Consider the following 23,797-nt stretch of genomic DNA (forward strand, 5'->3'; position numbering starts at 1 on the left):
CAATAATGTTGCTTACTAGCAACTTTTAATTATTGTAACAAGTGAAAACTAAATTAGTTTATGTTTAAAAATCGCGCCAAATACCCTTTTTCACCCCACTTTTCAACCTAATTTCCATCGAAGTTATCAACACGGATTGGAGTCTGTGCTAAGGAACCGCTAGAGATGTGCAAATGAGCTTCAATAAATACGAAACCTATAAAGCCAATGATCATTAATTATCACTATTATAAAAAAGTCATTTGTTTATTATTAAAATAACTATATTTTGACTTATTTAATGTCGGAAGAATATTTAATTATTTAGGCGGTACACGAATGGTATTTTCGCTGAGCAAATTAGTATTCAGCGGTATTAATTTGTGCCCTGCGGCATTTCTAACTTTTACCAGCGCGGTCACACTGCCCGCTTGAGTAGTTTGTGTTGTTGCGTTGCTGAATTCGGTTCAAAAGTGAGAAGATTTTGTAAATAGTTCCTTCGTCGGCGTTTCGTGCGTTTATTTACCTTTTTTCGCCGTATTTTGTTTTGTTTTGTTTTTTTTTTTGCGTTCACTGGCTCGCCCGCTGCCTTCCATTCAGCACTGAGAGAAAATCGACCACCGGACGATGCGATGCTGGCGATGCGGTGGAATTTAATTGCAAATCGCATTTTATCCTTGGCTGCTTGCGGTTTCCTTTTCGCCTTTGTTGTTGTTGTTGGTGTTGTTGTGTGCAGCAAATAAACTCGTTTCGAGCACTAGTGTGCGTGTGTACACACACACGGGTGTGTGTGTGTGTGCGTGTGTGTTTTTGTTTGTTTGCGCGGCTTTTTATTTCGTGTGTTCATTGTTTTTGTTATTATTGAATGCAAATTCGAGGAGCACCGTGACACTTCCAGCCAACAACAGCCCAACAACAACAAGCAGCAACAGTTGACGCCGGAAGTTGTAAAGTAAGTATTGCCCTGCATATAAACAATTTCAGAGCAAATGCAACAATATTGCAATCCCGAAAGTAACTGTTTATCCCAAAGTAGAAAAGAAAACGCCCTTGACAGTCGAAGTGAAATGCAGTGCACTGAAAAAAATCACCTAGCCAAAGTCTGAGAGCAACTCCAATAGGAATATATCCAGTAAAGTAGAGAGTACACAAAAACATTAAAATAAATCGTGAAATATTAGGTGAACGCTTCTCACAGTTTTGGCGCCAAAATCATTGTTTTAAAGGATTTTATTTTCTGATTGGAGATATTTTGTTTTGTTTTTGTAACCAACAAGGGAAATGTAGGGTTTTTGTCTTAGTAACAATGAAGCTGATAAGATCCCTAGATTTACCAGTAAATAACTTCACTGAATCCAACAGAAAGCATATTAACGAAGCGGAAAAAAGAATAATCATAATTTTTCCGAAAACCTATCTCAAAATTATCTAGTGTAAAAAAACAAGTTCCTTGCACTTAGCACTCTACATTAGTTTACCCTTATTTAAACGTTAAGATAAACAATATTTAAGCAATATAGGAAGGAAGAAGAAAAAGATAAGATTATTCTGTGGGCTTTAACTTACTCATCAGAATTGTAGCATTTTTTCAAGTTTGGATGAAATATGGAAATCCACAATATACGAGATTTTTTATCGCACCTTAAAGACGGCAGCCAACTTCAAAGCGAAAAACCAGTTGAGCACAGAAATGGCAATATGTTAATGGATCAGCAATGCATTTTTGGACCGCTAACTAGTGATATGTGGGGGAAAATAAAAAGTATTTCTTGCCGTGCAGAGAAAGAGGGAAAAGAAAAGCAAAGGCAAGCCGAGAAATGATGACAAGAAGACGAGGCTCTGGCTCTTGGCCCGACTTCCAAATCAAATGGAATTTAGCCGGTTTCCATAAAAAGCAGCTCAGACAGGCGCAAAGAGAGGGATTCCCGATTCCCGACTCACGATTCACTCGATTCTCGAGTGAGTGGGTCATTTGTGGTGGCTGCGGCTGACAAGGGTTAAGCGGCGGGGCGGCCAGTTGCGAAAGTTCGGTTGCGCGTTTCTTTTGCCTTTTCCTTTTTGGGGCGTGGCTGCCACATTGCGATGCAACCACTGTGAACTCCCAGCTGGCTGGCAATGCACTTCATAAGGACGGGTTCTTCCGTATTCTATCTGAAATTTGATTTCTCTATAAGTCGGCAACTATTTACATATATGTGATTCTAACTCACATATATGAAAGTAAAACAATAATATCCTGCCAGAAGGCCTGTATCTCCATTTTGTACCCCATGTACTGGCACTACTTATGTCACTTTATGTCCATTTCAGCTAAAGACCAGCTGAGTAAAGCTGAAAATAGTGAAAAAGAAAATCCGCGGCTCAACAGTGGAAAGTGGACTGTAATTACAGTATTATAATGCCTGCGAGTTTCCGCCAGATGTTATGACGTCTAAATGTGGTTACTATTACTATTGGGCCACAAAACCCATTCCCAGCGACTGGAATTATGTATGTAAATTGCTCAAATTGGCATCACTTGGGAATGGCAAGGCCAGTGAATGAATAGCCCGGCTAAATACACAAATAACCAGCGAATATAAAGAGTCAAGATACATATTTAATTATTTACCCGAGAACTTGTTCGGGGCTTATATTACCTTTTTTTTATTTCTTCTTTATACGTTTTTTTTATTTGTGTTTTCTTTTCTTTTTTTTTTTGGCTTTTTGTTTTTTGGGCTGCGAAATTTCAAACGCGAGTGGAACGTGTCTGAGATCAGAAAAAAGGGCAAACAACAAAGGAAGGCGGAAAAAAAGCAAAAAGCTAAGTTCAAGACAAAAAATCAACGTTTGACTTGGATTACGAATACATATTGCCATTTATACACTAACTTATAAGAGGGGTAATAATGCAATTGAGATGAAAATGCACATAATATGAACACACTTCTTAGAAAATATGTTTTTGAACGACTTAACGAACTTGAGTGCCTTTTCTGTGCTTCAATTTGTTGAATTATGTTTACAAATGATCCACTTAATAGTTTATTTATGTAAGCATTATCTAAAAGGTTGTAAAATGTTAATTGAAATTATTTGAATCTAAACGATGTGATTTTAATTTGTATTCAAATGAAGTAACTTTCACACTCATACTGTAATTTATTGTTTTATTGCTTTTAAATAATGGCCAGACAAATCCCAAATTCGATCTTTTCAACCGGTTATTTAAGGCATTTTTAGTTCGATTTCGGTTGTGTTTTCTTTGGTTTTTACACATTTTGTTAGTTTTATGTTTGCTAAATTATTTCGCTAGGTGGGCTGGATATTACTGACTCGAATTTGTTGATTTTCCGTTGCTCGATTGTTGTCATGGCCTTTTATTAATTTGTTGCCTTAGCCGGCTCAGCTAACAATTGTTGTTATTTTCTTTGCCGGTTTGACTTTTGTATGTTTTTGAGCTGTTTGCTTCAAGAAATGAGCTCGGTTGAAATTACATATACACTCTCAGCCCACGTTTAAAAATTATTTCATGGAGGAAAATAAGATTTGATGGTACCGATATGTACCTAGTTAAATCAATTTTCGGCATGAACAAATATATTAATAATTTTCAAACACTTAATTTTCCAAAATAAATTATTGAGGAATTATTCCCATAGTTTTACTTTTACAAATGTAATCTTTTACATGAGAAAATACTGTATATGTATATAAGATATTATTGCACATTAGATTAATTTTTTAAACATCATTAACGAGAGGACATGTACTTAGATAATATTTCCTGCTCTACAAAATATAATTGCTTACATGATAAAATCCTGCTCTTTCAAAAATATGTAATATGTTTAATATTACTTCTATAAATACGCCTAATTAAATATATATTTTTGGTGGCGCAAAAAGTTCTCTTTTTTATGTGACATCTCGAATTGATTTCATAAAAAACATAAAAACAAATGTTCCATGTGTCACTTGTGCCTCGTCTGCGGGCAGCTCGTTTAAACATCAACACAACATTGGCAAAGAATTAAATGAAAGCATAAAACTCTGGTTCGGTTCGGATTGCAGTTTGGATGTCAACAAATGGCCAAACACATATGTGGATACTGACACTGCCTGCCACCAGTTTGCCGACCAAGCGAAATGAGTGCGATGGGATATGATTTTTGCCGACTCGACTTGGTTTTCCAAGGGGGTTTATTTTTCGCATCCTCGGTGGGTGGCATTTCAGTTTCATTCCAGAGAAGTTTATTTTGCTCGCCAGGCATTAAATGGCACCGCATCAAGTGGAAGATGGATGACGCCGTACTGGGGAATCGTATTTGGGCACAACCTCCCCACATCCTCCACCGGCTTCGAATTTCACTGCTCGGCAAAACACAATAGCGCTGGTTATGCAAAAACACCCATAAGAATTCCGTAGAATCAGAATCGCCTTTGAAGATCTGGTTCCCGAAAGTGCGAAAGTCTCCGATTAAATGGGCTTTTCAAATTTCAGCAAGCCGTGGAAAACTATGAAAGCATTTCTTTGTACATACATACTACTACGAGTTGCTTGGCTGGAAAATTAGTAATTCTATTTAAATGGTTTCTTTAATGATTCAATGCCACAGATCGACAAAAGAAAGTTTAATTGGATATTGTGACGATATTTGCGATATGTATTTAATTTGTTGAAAGATTTTGGGATTATTTAAGGCGTCGATAACACATTTTGTGATATACTTTTCTGTCTTCAGTGTGGATTTTTACAAATATTTTGAGGAACATACGTATTACTTTTATCGCGTTCTCCAGTCTCTAAAATTTTTTTAATTTTTAAGGTCTGAAAGCAGCAAAATATACTTTAGTATTTTAATTGTTTTCTCGTTTCCATTCAATTAACTTTTTTTTTTTTTGGAAAATTTTCAAATGGGAAATTTTACGAGCATCCGGTTTGTTTTAAAATATTTCGTACTTTAATGATTTAACACTTTGTGACCCACTGTGCCGCATTTTCCCGACCCGTCAGCCAGCATATGTTTCGTTCTTTTCCCCCGACTTTTTCCCTGCTTTTTTAATGTGTTTTTCCATTTCACACTTTATGGTGTTGCAGCTGGTTGGTAAAGGAGTGGAAAAAGTGGAAATGGAAGCAGAACCATTTTCCACCGCTGCACATGTTTCGATTTCAATTTCCCTCCCTGCGAAAAGTGCATTGCCATCATTGCCAATATTGTCAGTATTGCCCTCCCATTTCGATGACTTTTCTCTCCATCGATCGCTGGCTTCTCCTTCTCTTTATCCAGCTGCTCTTCCTCCTCCTACTCGTTGTCTTTATCCCCCGCATTCGCTGCATTGCACATTTGCATCCGACACTTTTGAAAACCGGACGCACTTTGTCACCGTCGCTGATCTTTAATGGTGCGTCCATATCGGTGTGTGTGAGTGATGAATATGCGGCGTTGCACTGGGAAAGATATCACATATGTGCGTAACCCCGTTTCTCTTGTCTAATGTTCCACGGGAAAAGAAGTCACACACTTAACCTCTAAGGAGGTTGATAAACCATGGAAAGCTACTGAAAGCGACTCATCGCTTATACAAAACGTAGGCATCGAATTTTTTATCGAACTTATCGAGATTTTTTCGATACTTAACTGAATCCTATGTTTGCTCGAATTGGAACTAACTATAATTCAAAAGAGACCTTTTACGTGCAATAGCAATATATTCTGAAGCTCTCTATTTTATTTTTGAGGCCATGCATAATTATCCGTTGGATTTCCCTCGTTTTTCGCAGTGCACGTGCCATGTGCGACATGTGGCAATAGTTGGAGGCGACACCTTTGGCAGCGACAACGGTGCTCCCATTGCAATGTCACCATGTCGTTCCATTTCGCCGCTCTTAGTTGTCTATAGTCACAAGTTCCATTCTCTATCGCATACCCTGCCCCATGATATACCCTAGATGTATGTGCATATATGGCATTCCCTACAATCCCTAGCCCATAACCATAAACGCACATTCATAATTCTTTCAATGGGCAGCGCAGCATAAATGCAGACAATAATAAACAATACCAAAACAGGCGCTTCCGTTTTCCGGCCGTAAACAGTGCAAAAACAAAAAGACTGGAAAAAAGCGTAGTTTTGTGTTTTTTGTTGCTGTCGCTGTCGCTGTGAGTTCAACAAACTGCCAACATTAACCCTTGTTCGCCCCTGGAATCCACGCACTTTGCGTGGGACAAAGATGGCCTTCATTATCATCTTGGGGCTTGACTTTAATTAAACGCAATGCTCACAGTTGAATTTAATTGAATCAATAAACTAAATAAATTAAAGACAATACAATGCCCACCTCAAAAAAAAGAAAGATGAAGAGGTCTGAAAATAAATAGAACTACTCTTTTGTAAAGAAAAATAATTTTTAAAATTGTGGGCTGAATGAAACAGTGAAGATGAATTTTTAGATCTGTATTATTAGGTACATATCGAGATGCTTCTTACATAAGCGTTTGAAATGCATATTACTATTAGTCATTTTTATGGGTTTATCTGATAGTCGGGGAACTCGACTATAGCATTCTATCTTGTTTTTTTTTCAATAACTATGTGGATGTAAATTCGCTTTGTCTGCTGCGTGTTCCGTTAATGAAGTCATCCAGTCAAATCAAGTTTTGTTGTTTCACTTTGCCTCACTTTACTTTGAATTACTGTACCCCCCACACGGCCACATATTCACAGAAAACCATACAAAAATAACAACAGTAACTGTTACAGAGAGAAAAATATATATTGCAAGGTAACACGATCCAAATATAAAATAATCATTTCTGTAATTTGATTTGATCGAGACGGGTTCGATAAAGGGTTCGCCATACTCTGCTTACTGCGATTCTGCCATTTTTTCTCTCAGTGCACTCATACAACTTGGCCCGCTGATTGTGGTGTACGCTTTGTCTTCGTTGTTGTCGTGTTAAATGCAATTGCTCGATGTTGCTGCTGTTTTGCTGCTGCCTTTGTGATGACATCACGCATTTGTTTGCATTTGCATTTGCAATTGCAGTGCGGCGCGCGCTGTCTGCAATTTCCCCCTTGATTTTGTTATATTTTCCACAAATGATTCATAAATGGTGTCCCATTGTTGTTGGTTACTACTTCAATTGAACTCAATTGGTTGGAGATGAGCATCGGCGAGTCGAGCGGCTGAGAATTGCCTCAAATGGTGTGTTAATTAGATTTTTATTTTTATTTATCTTCATTTATTTTCGTATTTCCCCAAAGGCGCTGCAGTAGCTTCAATTTCCCCCCATTTTTGGGTAATTCTCTTGAAGTCATAAGCATAATTAACAAGCCACTTGACACACAGAAAGGCCCCCGCATAACCCCATCGAAAATGGAGCATCGGCGATCTAGCGATGGCCTCAAAATCCAGTCTGTTAATTCACTTTGTTCCAGTTTGTTTAAACAAAATATTAATTACCAAGCTAAATGAATGCCCATAGCACTATTACTTATTCAAAATGCATTTGAAAAGGGATTCGTTAAAAAAGCACTGCAATCGAAACGCGTCAATCAGTCGTCGATATTCTCGCTATTAATAACACCAAAAATACAATATAATATACAATACAATATAGATGTAAAAATATACATCTAAGTACTGAAAAAAACCAACACGCCCTTTTGGTGACTTTCCCAAATGTGCATACTATTCTCCTTTGTTTGTTGTCATCTCTGTGAATACTATTTTTTCTTTGTCGGCCTTTTGGCAGTCCAAAGTTTCCAAGTGACACCCACAGCACACAGTTTACCCTTCTCTTTTGCGTGGGTGGAGTTTTGAACAAGTTAATAGACTTAAAACGGTGTCACAGCAATAGAACAAAAGGGGACAAGTGTGAAAACCCTTTGACAATCATCATCATCATTTGCGACAGGTACAAAATAAACGCCACGATAATTTTCACACATTATTTATTATTAAAGTGGGTATGTGTGTGTGTGTGTGTGGGGGGAGAAATGGGGGCGTGGTGGCAAAAGTGGGTTGCATTTTGATATGCACAAGGCATGGGCGTGCGACCCCCTTTTCAGCACTTCCCACTGTGTTTGCTAATTTATTTATGTTTTATTTGACGCACGTAACTGTGTCGACTAACCTTCGAAAAATAAAAATAAATTTAAGCTACAGATGAACTTTATGGATTCAACCGAAGTAATTAATAAAAAATATATGTAGCTAAGTAAATGAATATATGTATATAGACATACGTAGTTTCAATTCAGGTATTTGATTTAACGAAGATTCACTGTACTCCTCATTTAGAAATGGTATTCAGTTCTGTTTTCTGTTTGTTTGGCTACGCTTTGCACATCATTTTAATTCACAATTTTATTTCGGTTTGCATAGATAATTATGTTTGTATAATTTTATAGCCAAGAAATTTGCTCGCAATTGTGTCAGCCACATGCATATGTTTCTCATTCGCTTGTTGGTATAAAAACCGTGTTCCACATTTGACTTTTCATATTATATTTGATGTCCCCGAAGGTCTCGAGGTACTCAAATTGGGTAAACATGAGCATTTATTTATGGTTCGTGTTCTCAATATGCTTAACCCATGATAAAGTGCCTCGTACCCTCCAAATTTGTCACATTGTTAGTGGATTGCACAGGAAATCTGAACACGGCTTCCAGACTGCGATAATATAATAATCATTATTATATATGATTATACAAATATTAATGGGACAATTATGGAAATATCTTCTGCACTAGTCTGCTGTGAATCTGTTTTGCATAACTCGAAAATACGATCGTCTATATAGTGTAATATAATTCTTATATTATGCCAAATATTTGTTATGTACAATTACTTTTAACATGACAACTATTTGTGACTATTTTATGGCACGTTTCTCGAATTTTCCTTGAACGTGCATTGGAACCACAAGTTGTACTGTGAAGTGGAGTTCCTATTGCTGGAAAACCTTATGTACATATCTCATAAAGCCAAGGGTTTTAATTCCCTTGTTCAGGTCACGTCTCAAGCTGAATTCCACATTGGTGGCTTACATTTGGCATTTGTTTGGCTTTGAAACAGCAAAATGCCATTAGCAAACGCCCTCGGACCACGCCCACCAGCCCCAGCGAAAAAATTAGAAAACTTGTCCGTCGAATGTGTGGATTTTTGGCACTGAAATGGAGCCAAAACTGACAGCAGCCCGAAAACAAGCAAACAAACCGAGTTTTTTTTGCCAATTGAAAATATTGACAGTTGACTAATGCACCTTGCATATATTGGTTACACTTCTAAAAACGAGATATAGAAACTAATCGTATCTATGAAGCCAAAAACCTTATGATTTATACATAAAAATTGCATTCTTCCTGTACTCCTTTTATACTTCTTTTTATACTCCTAAACGAAAATTAAAAACAATTATTTGTTGTGCATCTTTATGCTTGTTATGCTTTTTGGATTTTGAAGTTTAAAAGTGCCTTAGTACAAGGATGCCCAGTATGTACTTGTTTTTCTCTGTGTAAGCAACAGGGAGAAAGGGAGGCATATTTACCAGCTGTGTTTGCGCTCTATAAATAAAGTCAACTAAAAATGGCAAAAATGTATTCATCATCAGAGGGAGCTCATCAGTCTAAAGTCAAACCATTTGTGGGGTATTTCGGGATGGGCAAGGGAGGGGTATATATATTAAAGGGGGGGAATTGTTGAGGGTGATCTGGGGTTAATGAGGAAAACGAGCTGGCAGAAATAAGGGAAAAGGAAACTGTTAATTGCGTTGACACTCTTTTGTTTGATTACTTGTCTTGTGGAGCAAAGATGTCTCATCTTCAAAGGCCCATGCCACATGATTGGGTTCCCTACCCTCCACTCACACACACTCACTCACACACAAACACACACATACACACACACGTGTCACAATGGTTTAGGCTTAAATGCACAGCAGGGGTGAAAATAATGCAGTTTCGAACATTATTTACCTTATAATATATAACATAGATTGTATATGTATATAATATAATATATTTCATATAATATATTAGGATAAATGCAGCTTAACATGCGTTTATTGTGAGTAAAAATTAATGTTTTATTTATACTCATATTATACACTTATTGGCCCCATTATTAAGCGGCGGTGTATGAAAAGTATGTTTGTTATCGCTCCAGAGCTTTTACATAATGCTCGTTGCGCGGCATATCTGTGGTCTTTCGATGATTTTCCATTTGCCTTTATCTTATCTCAATAGAATTGAAATACCTTTTGTTGTTGGCGGTCATAAAAAGCCTACAATAACACACAAAAACTCACTTTCGGAATTTGCCTGGAATGAACTATTTATTCCAGGCCATTTGATTCACTTTAAAATCGCCTTTGTTGTCTCGCCTTTCTTCGGCGTAATTTATTACACATCTTGTGGATTTTCCTTTAGTTTTTCCAGTCACACAAGATGACGTGCCACAGAATTTGAGGGAAGCGAGCGGAAAAGCGAAAGAAAATCGAATAAAAGCAAAAGCTAAAATGCATTTCGTAATGTTTTGTTGTAATGATTGGCTGATGATACAGCCCCCAAAGTCGCTCATCATCGTGATTATAATGATGATGCTGATGATGAGGAATATGAGGTACCAAAATAAAAAAACAAACCCGAAGAAGCGTCTAGACGGAAAGCGAAAGTAGCGCTCCATGGGTTAAGAAATTGAATTTGGAAGATGACATGCAACTGGAAAAAGTATACAAACTTGCATAAATAATACCAATTATCAATAGGATATTCTGCAATATACATACATATTATCTTATATTGCTAATGGGAATAATAATAATTCAAAACATAAAAAAAAATGTATAATAATCTCAAGAAATCTATAATTCTATTGCTGGTATATCGAAAAGCCTTCAAATTTTTATTGGTATAAAGTTGAAATACCGTACCTTTATTAAAACCCATAGATATGGGTTAGATTGTGAAATATGTTTGCTTTAATATTTGGGGTCGAATACCTTATGAGCCTAATCAATCAACCATAAATACATAAAAAAAAAATTCGGCCTTTGATAAGGCATCCATACACTCGTAGAAAAAAGAGCTATAGCAGCTAAAGCGACCATGTGTATGAGCGGAAAAAAGAGGAGTCGTAAAAGTTTTCACTTTTATTTTTGGGGCGCGGAAATGATTGCGTTTGAGGGCATTCCCCCTCCCCATTTTCCGGCTGCCGATCCACCTCCAAAGTTGTTTTTTATTTCCAAAGGTGGCCCCCATTTGACCCCATCTCCCTATCTCCCGGCCAGCACTTCCCCTACCATATCCCCCGAAAATGTCGAGTGAAGCAAACGAAGCTGAAACAGCCCGAATTGGGTCATAAACACCAAAAGAAAGGCGACTGCGATTAAGTGGCGGCATCATGATCATCATTATAATCCAGTGGCATACCCTGGAGGATTGTCGGAAACTAAGACTGAGACCTGATCTAAAGCGATCATAAGCCTTTAGATTCCACTGTGGACATTCATGATATGATAATTGTTTATTAAATATCAAACGCATTTTCGAGTTAAATAGATGTACATACATATGTATGTATATCCTAACTTACAATCATATTTCCCTAATTGTAAACCATAAAAGCATACTAAAGCCACTGTTGCAATATCATTTTATGGTCATCGTGATCATGTCACTAATAATTCCACAACTTTCGTATCACTGTGACTGTTGGACCATCGTGTGTGGTTGACCGTTCCACATGGTGTGTCCACATTGGATAACTGGAAAATGGGAGCGCACGTTTTTTGTCTGATAAAGTTTTCAATCTACTTTAAAAGCAGCGCACATAACCATTCATAATCATTTGTATGTACATATGTATATTCCACCATTCCTTGTTTGATTGATGTTTATGTTGTTGATATTGTTGCTTTTCCAATTTTATATATGCACATACATATGTACAACACATAGATATTTACTGTTGCGAGTGCAACTTCATCAGCTACAAGTGCGTGAGTTTGAGTCAGAAATCGGCTTGAAAGGGGGCTCACTCATCATATATGACATCATTCGGAAGTTGGGAAAACAGTTTATGGCAACTGCGGCTGTAAAAAGTTTGGAGATAGTGAGAAACGTGGGTTTGGAAACGAAATTTTCATAAGGTATTACAAAAACCATTAAATGACAAAAATTCAGCACAGCTGTGGAATTCCCTCCCTTTGAAGCACACGTGCTGGCACACACACTTACTCACTTATTGTAATTATAGGGAACCCCTGAAATCCCTCAACAGTGTGCCAAAAATCCCAATAACAATTACTGGCCAGCTGCCCATGCAACTCCCATATGACACTGCGCATTCCTGGTATTCAACCGAGCGCCCTTTTAATTCCCGCTCGTTTCACCTTCTCGTTTTGCAGATGTCCCTGACGAAAAAGGATCCGTCGCTGAGAGTCGCCGCCTCGGATCCGCATCTCGTTTCTCTGGGCGGCGGACGACTGAGCACCGCCGTCACCATCCACTACATACACATAGGTGAGTACGATTGCGGCAAGCCTTGGGGATGGACGAGACACGAAGGAGTTGAAAACTCTAGAATAGATTTAAAATAGCTTTAAATACCTTAAAAGTTCAGTAAAAAAATAAGTTCAATTCATTCAAGATCAAAACAAACAACATTAAAATTGGTTTAAAACTTAAAATTCGTGATGCGATATGTGCTAGCACAGCTATCGCAACACGAGGACATCTCTAGCGGAGTCCACTGGACACGCACCGTTACTCGGATGCATTCCTCTCCCTCGCACGCGTGTCATTTGCGTTTTGTTTGCTGTTGCGGCCACGCGTGCGCATTTTTTCCTCTCTCTTGCTCGCTCTCTTTGTATTTTTTTCTCTGCCCCGGCAAGGTCACTTGTAAAGCGATAAGCAAAATACCAAAAAAAAAAAAAAGACAAAAAAAAACGAAAACAACAAGTAGCAAAGCGCACACACAAAAAGTCTTGCGAAAGGAACGCACAAAAGACAACGAAAATGGTGAACAAACTGCGATAAGCTCAATTTTTTTTAAGTTTACAATGGGATGAAACGTGTTGAAACGAATTTAAATAAAGTAAGAAATAAAAATGTACCTAAAATAAATACAACAAATTGTGACTAGTTAAAAAAAATTAAAAAAAACAATTCAGATCAAAAAAAAAGTAGGAAAAATATAATATTTTTGTTAAATAGTTGTTTGAAAAATGATTCTTATGTTATTTTTAATTAAGTCGTGTATAGCTGTTGAATATTTAGTTAAAACTAAAGATCAAATTTATCCCATAAATTAAATTAGTTACTACCACTGTAGCAAAACAGAATAAAGTTAAGAATATGCTACATATTCCCAAAAAATCAGAGAGCGAAAGATGTGAAGTGAGATAAGAAATACTGTTGAATCGAATCGACTGTTGAAATATTCCAACCTCATATTGCCGTTAACCACTTCAAGTGTAAGGCTTTCGGTTTTCAAACCGTCTTTTGAAAAGGGTATACTAACTCTATTCAAATTTTCATTTAGGTGACACTACGATTGGATCCGCAGCCAGTTGCAGCATATCGTTGAATGGAAGTGGGGTTCGTCCACTGCACTGCACCATCTACAGGTATTGCTTATATTTATTTTATTAGTAATATATGGTGAATACATAAGTATAGTACTTGTAAAATTCTTATATTCTGTATCTCCATCTTCAAAAATCTTTGTATCAGGTCACATTATTTGAACCTATTTGAATATCTACAGAGCATTACAAATGTCAAAAAAAATAATTGTTTTGAGACTTGCAACTGAAATTTTCACGTACAACTTTGCAGGAGCGACGCCAACGAGGTGACTCTGGTACCGGAAAAGGATTCTCGTCTACTGATCGACGGTGCACCGATCCTGGAGGAGACCAAGCTCAGCCAGGGGGCGATGATCACCATTGGCAACTCGAATTATCTGAGGTTCAACAATCCGGACGAGGCGCAGATGATGCGATCGGCGATGGGCTCCAACGAGAGGATTTCGATGCCCCAAATCGATTTTACGCAATCGGCGAGGCAGGCCCACGAGCTGAGCCAGTCCCTGGAGCTGGAATCCTTCTACGAGAGCATCATTAATCCGATTAATAACACATCCACCTACGAACTGGAGTGCCCCAAGGTCTTCTCCTCCGACCTGGTCACTGTCAACATGCCGGCCAAGGATGTTTTGGGCCAGAAGTACGCCAGTTTTGCCCGTAATCTCGCCGAGAATCATCGCAACGATAAGCAACTGAACAATCAGTATGCCAAGGGAGTTGGCAGCAATGGTGGTTACTGGAATGTGCCCAGCAATGCTGCGATCTACAAGGAGCAGGTTCAGCAGCAGCAACAGGCTCCACCGGATCTACTAACGAAAGTCAATAACGATCGCTACGATCGTTATCCCAAAGCTGGTGGCCTGCAGATCTACTCGATGAACGGTGTGAATACCGATATAAATAATGGTCTGCCTTCAGCTAATAATTCTGGCACTGGAGGAGGAGCGGAACTGGAGGATATGCTTAAGATCTGCACAGAGTACGCGGATCGAAATAACTCCATGCCTCCTACGCACAATGCGTCCAGTACCTCCAGCATCACATCCTCCCCGATTGTGCAGAACCGTATCAAAACCAATGGTTCGTTGCCGCGGGACAAGAATAAGTCACCATTTCCACAGCAGGCAGGAGCCGGAAGCAGTGCCAATATTTCACTCTTGAGTAGTTCCTCTGGTTATGAGAATGTACGGTTGCTGGGACCCAATCGTGTGGAGATCAATGGCCAAATCCATGTGCCAGCTTCAGCGGGAGGTGTCGGATCGTCCAGTGGCGTATCCTCCAATGCACTTGCTCCCACGGCTGCGGTCAGGGCCAGCCATGAGAATCTTAACCAGAACCATTCGGCAACTTCAGGTGGCAAGTATGTGCCACAGAGTCCGAGGACTAAGATACGCACCAACTGCATGTCGCCAAAAAAGGATGTGTCGTTTGGCAATGCCTTTGCATTGGCCATTAGTCCACCACCTCAGTCATCCAGCGCTGTAGTCCCTTCATCCAAGCCCATACCCATTCCCAGCATGGTGAAGCCACCATTGGCACCCAAACCCCCGGCTCCAAATCAGCAACGCGACTACGAGCAGCTATTTAAATCCTTCGAACGAAAGCAGCAGCAATTGGAACGCATGGTGCCCGCCAAGCGGAGTAACAAGAACATCTACAACCTCACCCTTAATCTGCAGGCCGCGGAGTCGCAGACGCAGTCACCCAAACCGAGCAGGAAGCCAGCTCCGGCACCCAGAAGCATTCACCTAGAGCAGCGTCAGCGGCGGGAGCTCATCCAGCGGCGCAAGCAGCTCAAGCGGGAACTGGCCGAACTGCCACCCTCAGCAGGAATCGAAGGACTGGAGGTACAATTATAGTTGCTTTCAAATTAAAATCCCTTGTTACCGCATAGGCTATTAAGCCTTTTTCTCAAGTTATTCAGAACCAGTTTAATAAGAAATTCCTTCTCTTTTAGTTGGAATTGGGTGAGCAGCCCTTAGCCGCCAGTGCCTCGCCGCGTCTGCAACTGCAGGCCCTGCAGAACCGAGTTCGCCGCCTGGAGGCCCAAAGGAATGCCACTCGCGTCATGGAGGAGAATCAGCAGGCCAAACTTAAGCAGTCCATCGAGATGAAGCAGGACCAGCTGAAGAAGTAAGCCAATTTATAGACAACAGAACAACCATATGAATTACATACATGTTCCATTACCTTGCAGACTGCGAGCCATGTTGAAGCAGAAACCAAACAACGCGTGCCTGAAGGAGGAGCTGCAGCTGGTATGCGAATCTTTGGAGAGCGATAGAAAGACTTTCGAGGACCTAGAGTTTCAGTATTTCGAGGAGGAGTCCGAGCACCATGCCAGTCACGAGGAATTCAAGCGGCAGGAGCAGCGTCTTATGCTGGAATCCGAATTGGCCGCTCTGCGCATTCAAATCGGACCGGATGAGGAGGAACCCTGTTCGCCCAGCTCGCCAGGATCCACAGGCAGCAATCTGGTCAATGGAGTGATGTCCCAATCTCTGTTTGGCTCCGCCGAACTGCTTTGCCCGAAGCGTCGAAACCAAGAGGATTTGATGTCGAAGAGCGTGAATGAAAATATGTTCTATAACCATAAAATCGAAGCCAACACCAGTACGCCCAAGCGTCTGCCCCTCCAGCTTTTCGAGGATCTGGGTGGCGGTAGCTGCGAGCAGATAAGCTTCAATCTTTCGCTGCAAGGCGATCGCTTCGAGGTTAATCCATTGGAGAGACGTGTACCCTCGCAGGACGACATCGATCGCAGCTGCAAGGTGGCCAATGATGCGCCCATCTCCGCCAGTCAGGGTGCCAGCACAAAGATCTTCGATAGCATCATGGAGATCGAGAGGAACCGCAAGCTTCTGTTGGCCCAACAGGGTAGGGAACAATTAATCTATAAAATAATTTGTAACACTAACTTCTACCAAACTTCTTGCTTTTCAAAAGCACACAAGAAACCCTATTAAAAACTAGAATTGCTTCGCAACAGTGGTTTTTGAAACTGAATTGGTGGCCTTTGCGAGTTGGCTGACAATCGAGTTTGAAAACAAATAGAATTCGTTTAAGTGAATCTTAATATCTTTTTTTAAATTGGTATCTTGTAGTTTTTGCTTGTAGTTTTCGTAGTTTTGAGTATTCAAATCGTTACTGACACTCTTATTTACGGTCCACAGGTCATCAGGTCATTGAGCACGAGCGCCAGAAGATGTACGATCTGAAAAAGAAGAGCCACGACGAGGCCCGCACCCAGTATCTGCTCTCCACCCAGCAATCGATGGAGCAGCAACGCCAGCTGGAATCGGATGCCAAGTGAGTTGACCCCCATTCGGTATCCAGCCCCTGCTCCACTGCACCCCAGCTAATTGAATGTGTGCCCCCTGTCGAGATAATTACTCGAAGTGCGAGAACAGAGATGCACTTCCAGTGCAACTTACACTCGGATGCAAGAAATGACATTTGCAGCTTGAGCGGAGTAATCAAAACCATTACTCCACTTAGGTGTTTAGTTGGTCGCTTGAGCTACCTAATACTTGGCAATACCAATTAGCATACACTTTTGATTTGTTTGGTAGGAATTGTTGATTATCTTATCTAGCACAGTGACCAAAGTTGAATGAAATTGATTGCTGATTAATTAATAGTCAATTTGTATCTATGGCACAAGTGTCTTTTATGAATCACCCTTTACTGATACTTTATTATTACAATGATTGACTGCAGTTAGATTAAAATACCATTTTGCTGAAGAAGATACCCAGTTTTGTGGTGCAGTGTGTGGTTAGAATGCCTATTGGCTTACTCATTGAACTCGCGCTTCTATAATTAATCAAACTTTGTGGCTAATAGCTAAACAATGTGTGCCCAGCACTACACCCTCGTGAAAACCGGTTGTCAAATCACTCTGAAATTTAAATTGAAAACCCAAACAAAATACACACCAAAGTCAATAGAGACGCCACGATCACATTCGTCTGGGCAAATAATAAACCTCCACCGATCGGAGTTTTATTTTAGTGCTCATTTGATGATCGAACGGCGCCGTCACCTGAGTACCTACTCAATTTATTTTATTTTCTCAGACCAATTGTGCTCGCAATTTTTGCTTTTACTCAAAAATAGATGCTTCAATATATTCAAATCGCCTTAATATATTTTGCAGTTCAAACTGAGTTTATGAACTAAAATAATTCAAATTCAAAATAAGATTTAAGTAAATTGAGCTTAAAAGGATATATTATATGAACTGGATAATATATTTTAAGAACAAAGCTCTTTCTTTCTGTGCACCGTTGCTGATAAGCTTATCAGCTGATTGTGTATCCGAGTGTGCGTTCGCCAGAGTATCTGAGTATCTATGTGACTCAATCGCTGGATTGTGTGCCAACTGTTGCTTTCGGATTGTGCATTCACGTCCATTCCGTCCGCCCGCTTAGTCAGTTTTTTCGGCTTTCGCAGTCTTGCAGTTGGAACTCGAGCGTAACCATCGGAATCGAAGTTCGCACGGGAATGAGTCATTCGAAGTAGATGATGTATAGAATCAACGCGATGATTCCCTGCTGGTACGATGATCGAATGAAAAGAAAAAAAATGCCGGTGGTTATGAAGGAATACTATGAAATGGCACTAGAGCTTTCTGATATTGTGGTTCTGTTTAAGTTGACACATTCTGAAAGAATTCAACAGATACAAAATATGGTATAAGAAGTTACACAGATACTTATCAGTGCCGGTTGCGATGTGCGGTGTGTGTGTGATAAGACATCGAAATCAAAACAAATGCAGATATTTTCTGACAGTGGATTCTTTCTAATATTTGTGTTGTCCTGCATAGTTTTTTATTCAATTATTTCATAAATGCCAATAAGCCGTGCCTATAATAGGTTATGATTAATTTTGATTACACTAGAAATAATTTATTTTGTTTGTTTTGCAGCGGCGGCAAGGACGCGAAGTTGTTCGAGAAGACCGAGTTGCAGAAGCTCAATCAGAAACCAGGTGACACAGTGGATGACCAGGTGCAAAAGATCGGTGGCGATAAGGAGAACAATGTGCAAAACCGAAAGTCAACAGGCAGTAGTCCCACAACAACAACAGTTGTTGCTACGACAACTCAACAGGTGAGCTGATGAAAGCGGTTTAAAAATATTCTTGACCCCTTCACAAAATTGATGACCTAGGCCAAACAAAACGAAAGCTTTTCCGTTTGTTTGTTATTGTGGATTTTTGGTGCGGCTTTCGGGAAATTTTTGATGGTCAGAAGCGCAATTGCCAGTGACCCCATCCATTCTTCCACCCAACGAATTTATGTGCCATTTCCGTTCTGTCCATAAACAAGTCGTATTTTGTGCGGAACCAGATTGTAACCAAATTTGTAATTCCACTGAAACATTCATTAATGCTGCTATATTTCTCGCATGACGGTAGTTCTGCTTTCAAATGCTATTTGTGGCACTTTCAGTCACTTGCAAGTTCTAAATCCAAAGAAATAGCTTACTTACTAGATTCGATATTTTGTGGGCTATACTTTTGTCTGCAAGTATGTAATGCCGACTAGTAACTTCCTCGTAATAAGTGCTTGGATGTATTCTTATCAAGATAATATATCTTGATAAAGTGCATTGTACTCATATAAGGGGATTGTGTGTATTGTTTTGGGTTTTATTAGACACCTCCGCTCAGATAACGAAATAGTGTAAATAAATGGATCCACAAATGAAACCACAAGGTTGAAATATTTTCGTGAAATAGTTTTGGCTTCCCTTGATCGCACAAAAACTCTTAAAGATTATGTACATATATATTATAGAAGAGAGTTCTTGACATGTTCACGTGCTTCCAATTGATAACAATTAAAGTGGAATATATGTCTATTATTAGCTATCAATTAATAATACCTACTTGGAAATCCTATTAGATGTACTTTATTTTATTTTAATAGCTGGTGAGGCTGAGTTTTGCTTTTCTTAGCTTTAAATGAATAACTTCCTTTCACCAGATCAGCCAACTACTTTTTTGAGATACATAGATATAAATGTTACATTTGATATCTAAGATATCCTAAGATAATCCTCCGTTTTCTGGAGGAAATTGAAATGAATCACTGTTTAAATGTTTTGTTTTATAGTTTCTTCTTATTTGTTATCGTTGATGGACTTTTAACGCACAAATATAAATGTTTATAAATTCCTTTTTGGGTATTATTTATTTTGCCGTTAATGAACTGTTTTCAGAGCTTTTGGAAAAACCTCTTAGTCATGTGTTTTTTTGATTTAATTTCTCAGTAAATCCGCTATTTCCATTATCCGAAAATTCATTCATTGTTTTTGTTTGTGCTAAGTGTACGATTTTAATAGTTTCAGTCGTAGTTTCTGCAAATTTATGGAAGAGAGTGTGAGCCATTTTATCTTTGATTTATATTTCTCATATTTGATTTAAAACTTTAATCAGTTTGACATTGAGCTAACCTATTAAATATTTTTTGGTTTTCAAGATCACACGATCGTGTAGACAAGAGTGCGAAAAACTAGGTTAAGTTTAAGAGAAATAGTGGGAGTACGAGTGCGATCCTATGCGTAATTTTAGAAAGCTTGTTTCTCTTCGTCATGCACTCAAAGAAAGTTCCAGTTTTTTGTGGTATTCTTCAAGTTTTGAAATAAAATCATTTTAAAGGAGAGTACCAAAAGTTACAACAAATATTAATGTTTTTCCTACGTGACAATTGTCAAGTTTTTTTCATTGATTAAAATGATTCAGACTATACAAACTTAGATAGGCTGTGTTTTGGAACGAAGTTAGCCCTAATTTGTGCCCGTATTTGTGTTGGGTGGAATATATTTTTCCAGTGCATCTTTCTCATCCTCCTGGATGACGATGAAATCCATCGCCAGCTCGTTAGTCACGAGTTGTTGGCCGCCTCGGCATTTTGTTAGCTGTTTTATTTTAGCCGTGTTTATTTTAAAAGAGCAACCCCACCACCCCGTCGTGGTCCCAATCGCGGATTCTATATCGACTGCACTTATTAATAAGTTGAATATTTGCCGTGGTCTTTGTTTTATTTTGGTTGTATCTCTCTAAGTTACGCGTTACGTGTGTGCTGCGTATTATTATTTTATTTGCATCATTTTTTTTGTATGCCTTGTTTACGTTTCAGCTCGGTTCTTAGCCCGTTTGTTTATACAGTTCCCGATCTCGGCAATAGACTGGCCATCGTTATCTTCTCCCGTTCATTGGCCACAAAGATCCGCGGCCCATTACGGGTATAATTACCTCGATCTGGTTCTCGATCCTCCGGCTGCTGGACAATGTTCATGTGCGCCCCATTCGACCAGATCCGTCGGATAGTCTGAAAGTCTGAAAGTCTGTCGAGCAAGAAGCTTTGGCGTCGGTGGCGGTGGCGGTCGCCTCATCATCATCGTCGGTTTTCGTCGGAGAATCGCTTAGTTAGTTGCCCATTTCCACTGGAAGCACAAGTGATTTTCAGGAATATTTCCCATCCGGTTTTCCGTCGATTTTCGCATCGATATGTCCGTGTGGATGACTTACGTACAGCATCGGCGCACGGATGCAAATGCACGCCAGCGCAATGAGCTGTATTACTTAGTGAGTGGACGTGGATTGGCTCTTTTTTGAAAATAAGTTGGGTTTTATAAATACATTTTACAAAATATCATCGGCAGATTTGCAAATCACAAAGTTACAAAGAAATACTTTGAAGGTTCCGATATGCAGTAAACACACTGTTATAAAGACATGAAATTGCATTAAATAATACATAATCAAAATCACAAGTCATTCAGGACATAATCATAAAAGCCGTCGTTGAAGATATAAGTTTAATGGCAATAAAATGAAACAAAATGGGCGAAATGAAAAAGCAGCAATACCAGTTTAATAGACTTAATATAATGGCAATTTTCTTCGCCATTTCAGCAACGCCACTCGCAACCGGACTTGGAGCACCACGCCAATGCCCTGGGAATGGGAGGCGGCGGCGGCGGCGGAGGAGTAAGTGGTGGCAGCCAAATGGTGGCGCGTAGTCCGCGTCCGCTCTCGGAGGCCAACAATTGCGAGGCGACGATTGAGGCGCCCAAGTTTGGCAACGGAATGGACGCCTCCTTGTCGCCGGCGACGGCGGCGGATAACAAGCGGGCCAGCAGCAATTCACAGGACACAGCGTCGGCGGGCAGCGGAAGTGGGAACAGCGGAAGCGGTGGCAGCACCGCCAGCGATCGGAAGCGCATTCTGCCGAAACACCAGCGTCCGCTCACCCGCTACCTGCCCATCTTCTCGCCGGATCTGGATCTGCGCCACCACATCGAGACCGCCGGCCACCAGATCGATCTGTGCCCGCATGTGTTTGTGGACGCACACAGTTGTCGCGGGTAAGCTTGGCGTTTTCCCCTTAAAATGAAACTATCGCATAATTCGAATGGTTTTCCAGTTACCTTCACAAGCTGGGTGCCACGTTTCATGCCTGGTCAAGGCGCTGGTTTGTCCTGGATCGCCAGAGGAGCGCTTTAATTTACTACTCTGACAAATCGGAGCGGAAACCAAGAGGCGGAGCCTACTTTGCAGTGAGTCCATATCATTGCACACCCGAAACTCATGTATTTTAATGGCACATCTTGTTCCTATCCACAGACCATCGACGAGGTCTATCTGGATCACCTGAATGCCTCGAAGAGCGGACGACCGCATTGCACTTTTATTGTAAAAACGAAGAAGCGAAGCTACAATTTACAGGCCGCATCCGATTCGGCGGCGCGCATTTGGATCGATGCCATCATAACCGGAGCCCAGGGTAACCTGGACTACTAATGGATTCCGCGGAGGACTCCAAACACTTCTGCCCAGTGCACAGTCTCAGCATTATATGGGAAATTTATTTAATGCATAAGCTCAAATAACTTAACTAATAACAAAGAAAACATAAGATAAACGTAGCCATGTAAGACCAAAAACACTTGCTCAACAAGGACAAGGGCAAAAGGAACCTAAAACTTTATCTTGTTTTGGCGAACTAATGAAATCCGAGATTTCAGTACTGGACCAAAGTCAAGAACGTATTTTTTTAGACCTATATATTATAATACATGTACATTTTACTTTGTCATATTGTAGTTTAGAACTATTTTTTATATCTAGTTTTAGAAACGAATGTAAATCAAGGACAGCCCCATGCTACTAACACCGCCATTCTCAAACCCAATCATATGGATACCCCTGACCAATAGTGGCAGTGCGTCTATCATACTAAAGATTTTGAAATTCATCTTTATTTAGACGCTCTGTTATTATGGGGAAAGCATCTATATGGTCGCATATATATCATAAACTCTAGAATAAACATATACAAATTGTATAACGATTTAAATGTAACTACCATAATGTCTCTTGACCACTTGAAGTTTCATCGTGAATTTACCCAATAACTTTATAATATCGTATGCCTATCTATTATATTTTATGAAAAATATACCATATATTTTGATAAATGTATAATTGGTACAATCCAATCGAGATATAGGGGGTCAAGCTATTGGCCCATTACTACGCGTAAGACTAAAACTGAACGATTTGCTCAGGCAGCTGGAAAGGATAATCAAAAGCAAATGAAAAACTGAGAAATACGAAACTAAATTTATACAATAACTATTTAAAAATATGTGTAACAATACGAGCTAGTTAATAAAAAGAATTGTTTTTTTTTTTTATAAACATTTTATTTTTATTCGATTTGAAACTGAAAAAAATATTCTAAAATTCTGTTGACTTTACATAGTTTACATAGTCAACAAAGGAATTGTTCGTTCTGTATTTAAAAAAAATATTTGTTGGACATCTTGTTTTTCTTTAGTTCACCGTTATTGGTGTCCATGACTTAGTTATAGTTAAATTGTATATTATTCACAGCGCATTTCAGGTGCTCGTATTTTCTGTGGAAATATTGTCTTACCACAAAATAAATATCTAAATACTTCTGGCATTTAAATATAACATTTGTAACAAAAAGAGAACGGACTGTTTTTTGTTTTCCTTGGACTTGAAATTGAAAAACTAGCTAGAAAGTGGACATTTTCGATATTTCAGCAACTTAAATGTTCTTTACATTTTTTTTTTAAATATGTTTGGCATCCTTTTTTTCTGCACTATAACTTTTTTAAAGTGTTCTTGGTGTCCGCGACTTAAACTATTTCATATATTAATATTTTATATATTATTCACAGTTATTTTCAGGTTT

At 39.3% G+C, this 23,797-nt stretch overlaps 1 protein-coding gene across 4 annotated transcripts; it reads left to right on the forward strand.

Moving 5' to 3' along the window:
* Nucleotides 1-387: 387 nt before the first annotated feature.
* LOC6550080 (pleckstrin homology-like domain family B member 1) lies at nt 388-23,573 on the forward strand. 4 transcript variants are annotated; one of them, XM_001977494.3, is made up of 12 exons: nt 388-452; nt 580-931; nt 12,376-12,490; nt 13,512-13,596; nt 13,808-15,404; nt 15,515-15,690; nt 15,755-16,434; nt 16,731-16,866; nt 18,491-18,674; nt 21,487-21,938; nt 21,998-22,130; nt 22,198-23,573. In XM_001977494.3, the coding sequence occupies exons 3-12, from the start codon at nt 12,376-12,378 to the stop codon at nt 22,372-22,374; spliced, it is 3,735 nt and encodes a 1,244-aa protein (XP_001977530.1). In that variant the 5' UTR covers nt 388-452; nt 580-931; the 3' UTR covers nt 22,375-23,573. The 4 variants fall into 4 exon arrangements, with proteins under 4 accessions (XP_001977530.1, XP_026838373.1, XP_015011104.1 ...); XM_026982572.1 differs by lacking the exons at nt 388-452; nt 580-931; nt 12,376-12,490; ... (3 more) ...; nt 15,755-16,434; nt 16,731-16,866 and adding an exon at nt 17,592-17,606 and having other exon boundaries at nt 22,198-22,734; XM_015155618.2 differs by lacking the exons at nt 388-452; nt 580-931; nt 12,376-12,490; ... (3 more) ...; nt 15,755-16,434; nt 16,731-16,866 and adding an exon at nt 17,877-18,116 and having other exon boundaries at nt 22,198-22,734.
* Nucleotides 23,574-23,797: the final 224 nt, after the last annotated feature.

This window comes from Drosophila erecta, unplaced genomic scaffold, assembly GCF_003286155.1.
Source record: "Drosophila erecta strain 14021-0224.00,06,07 unplaced genomic scaffold, DereRS2 tig00000126-arrow-pilon, whole genome shotgun sequence".
NCBI lineage: Eukaryota > Metazoa > Arthropoda > Insecta > Diptera > Drosophilidae > Drosophila > Drosophila erecta.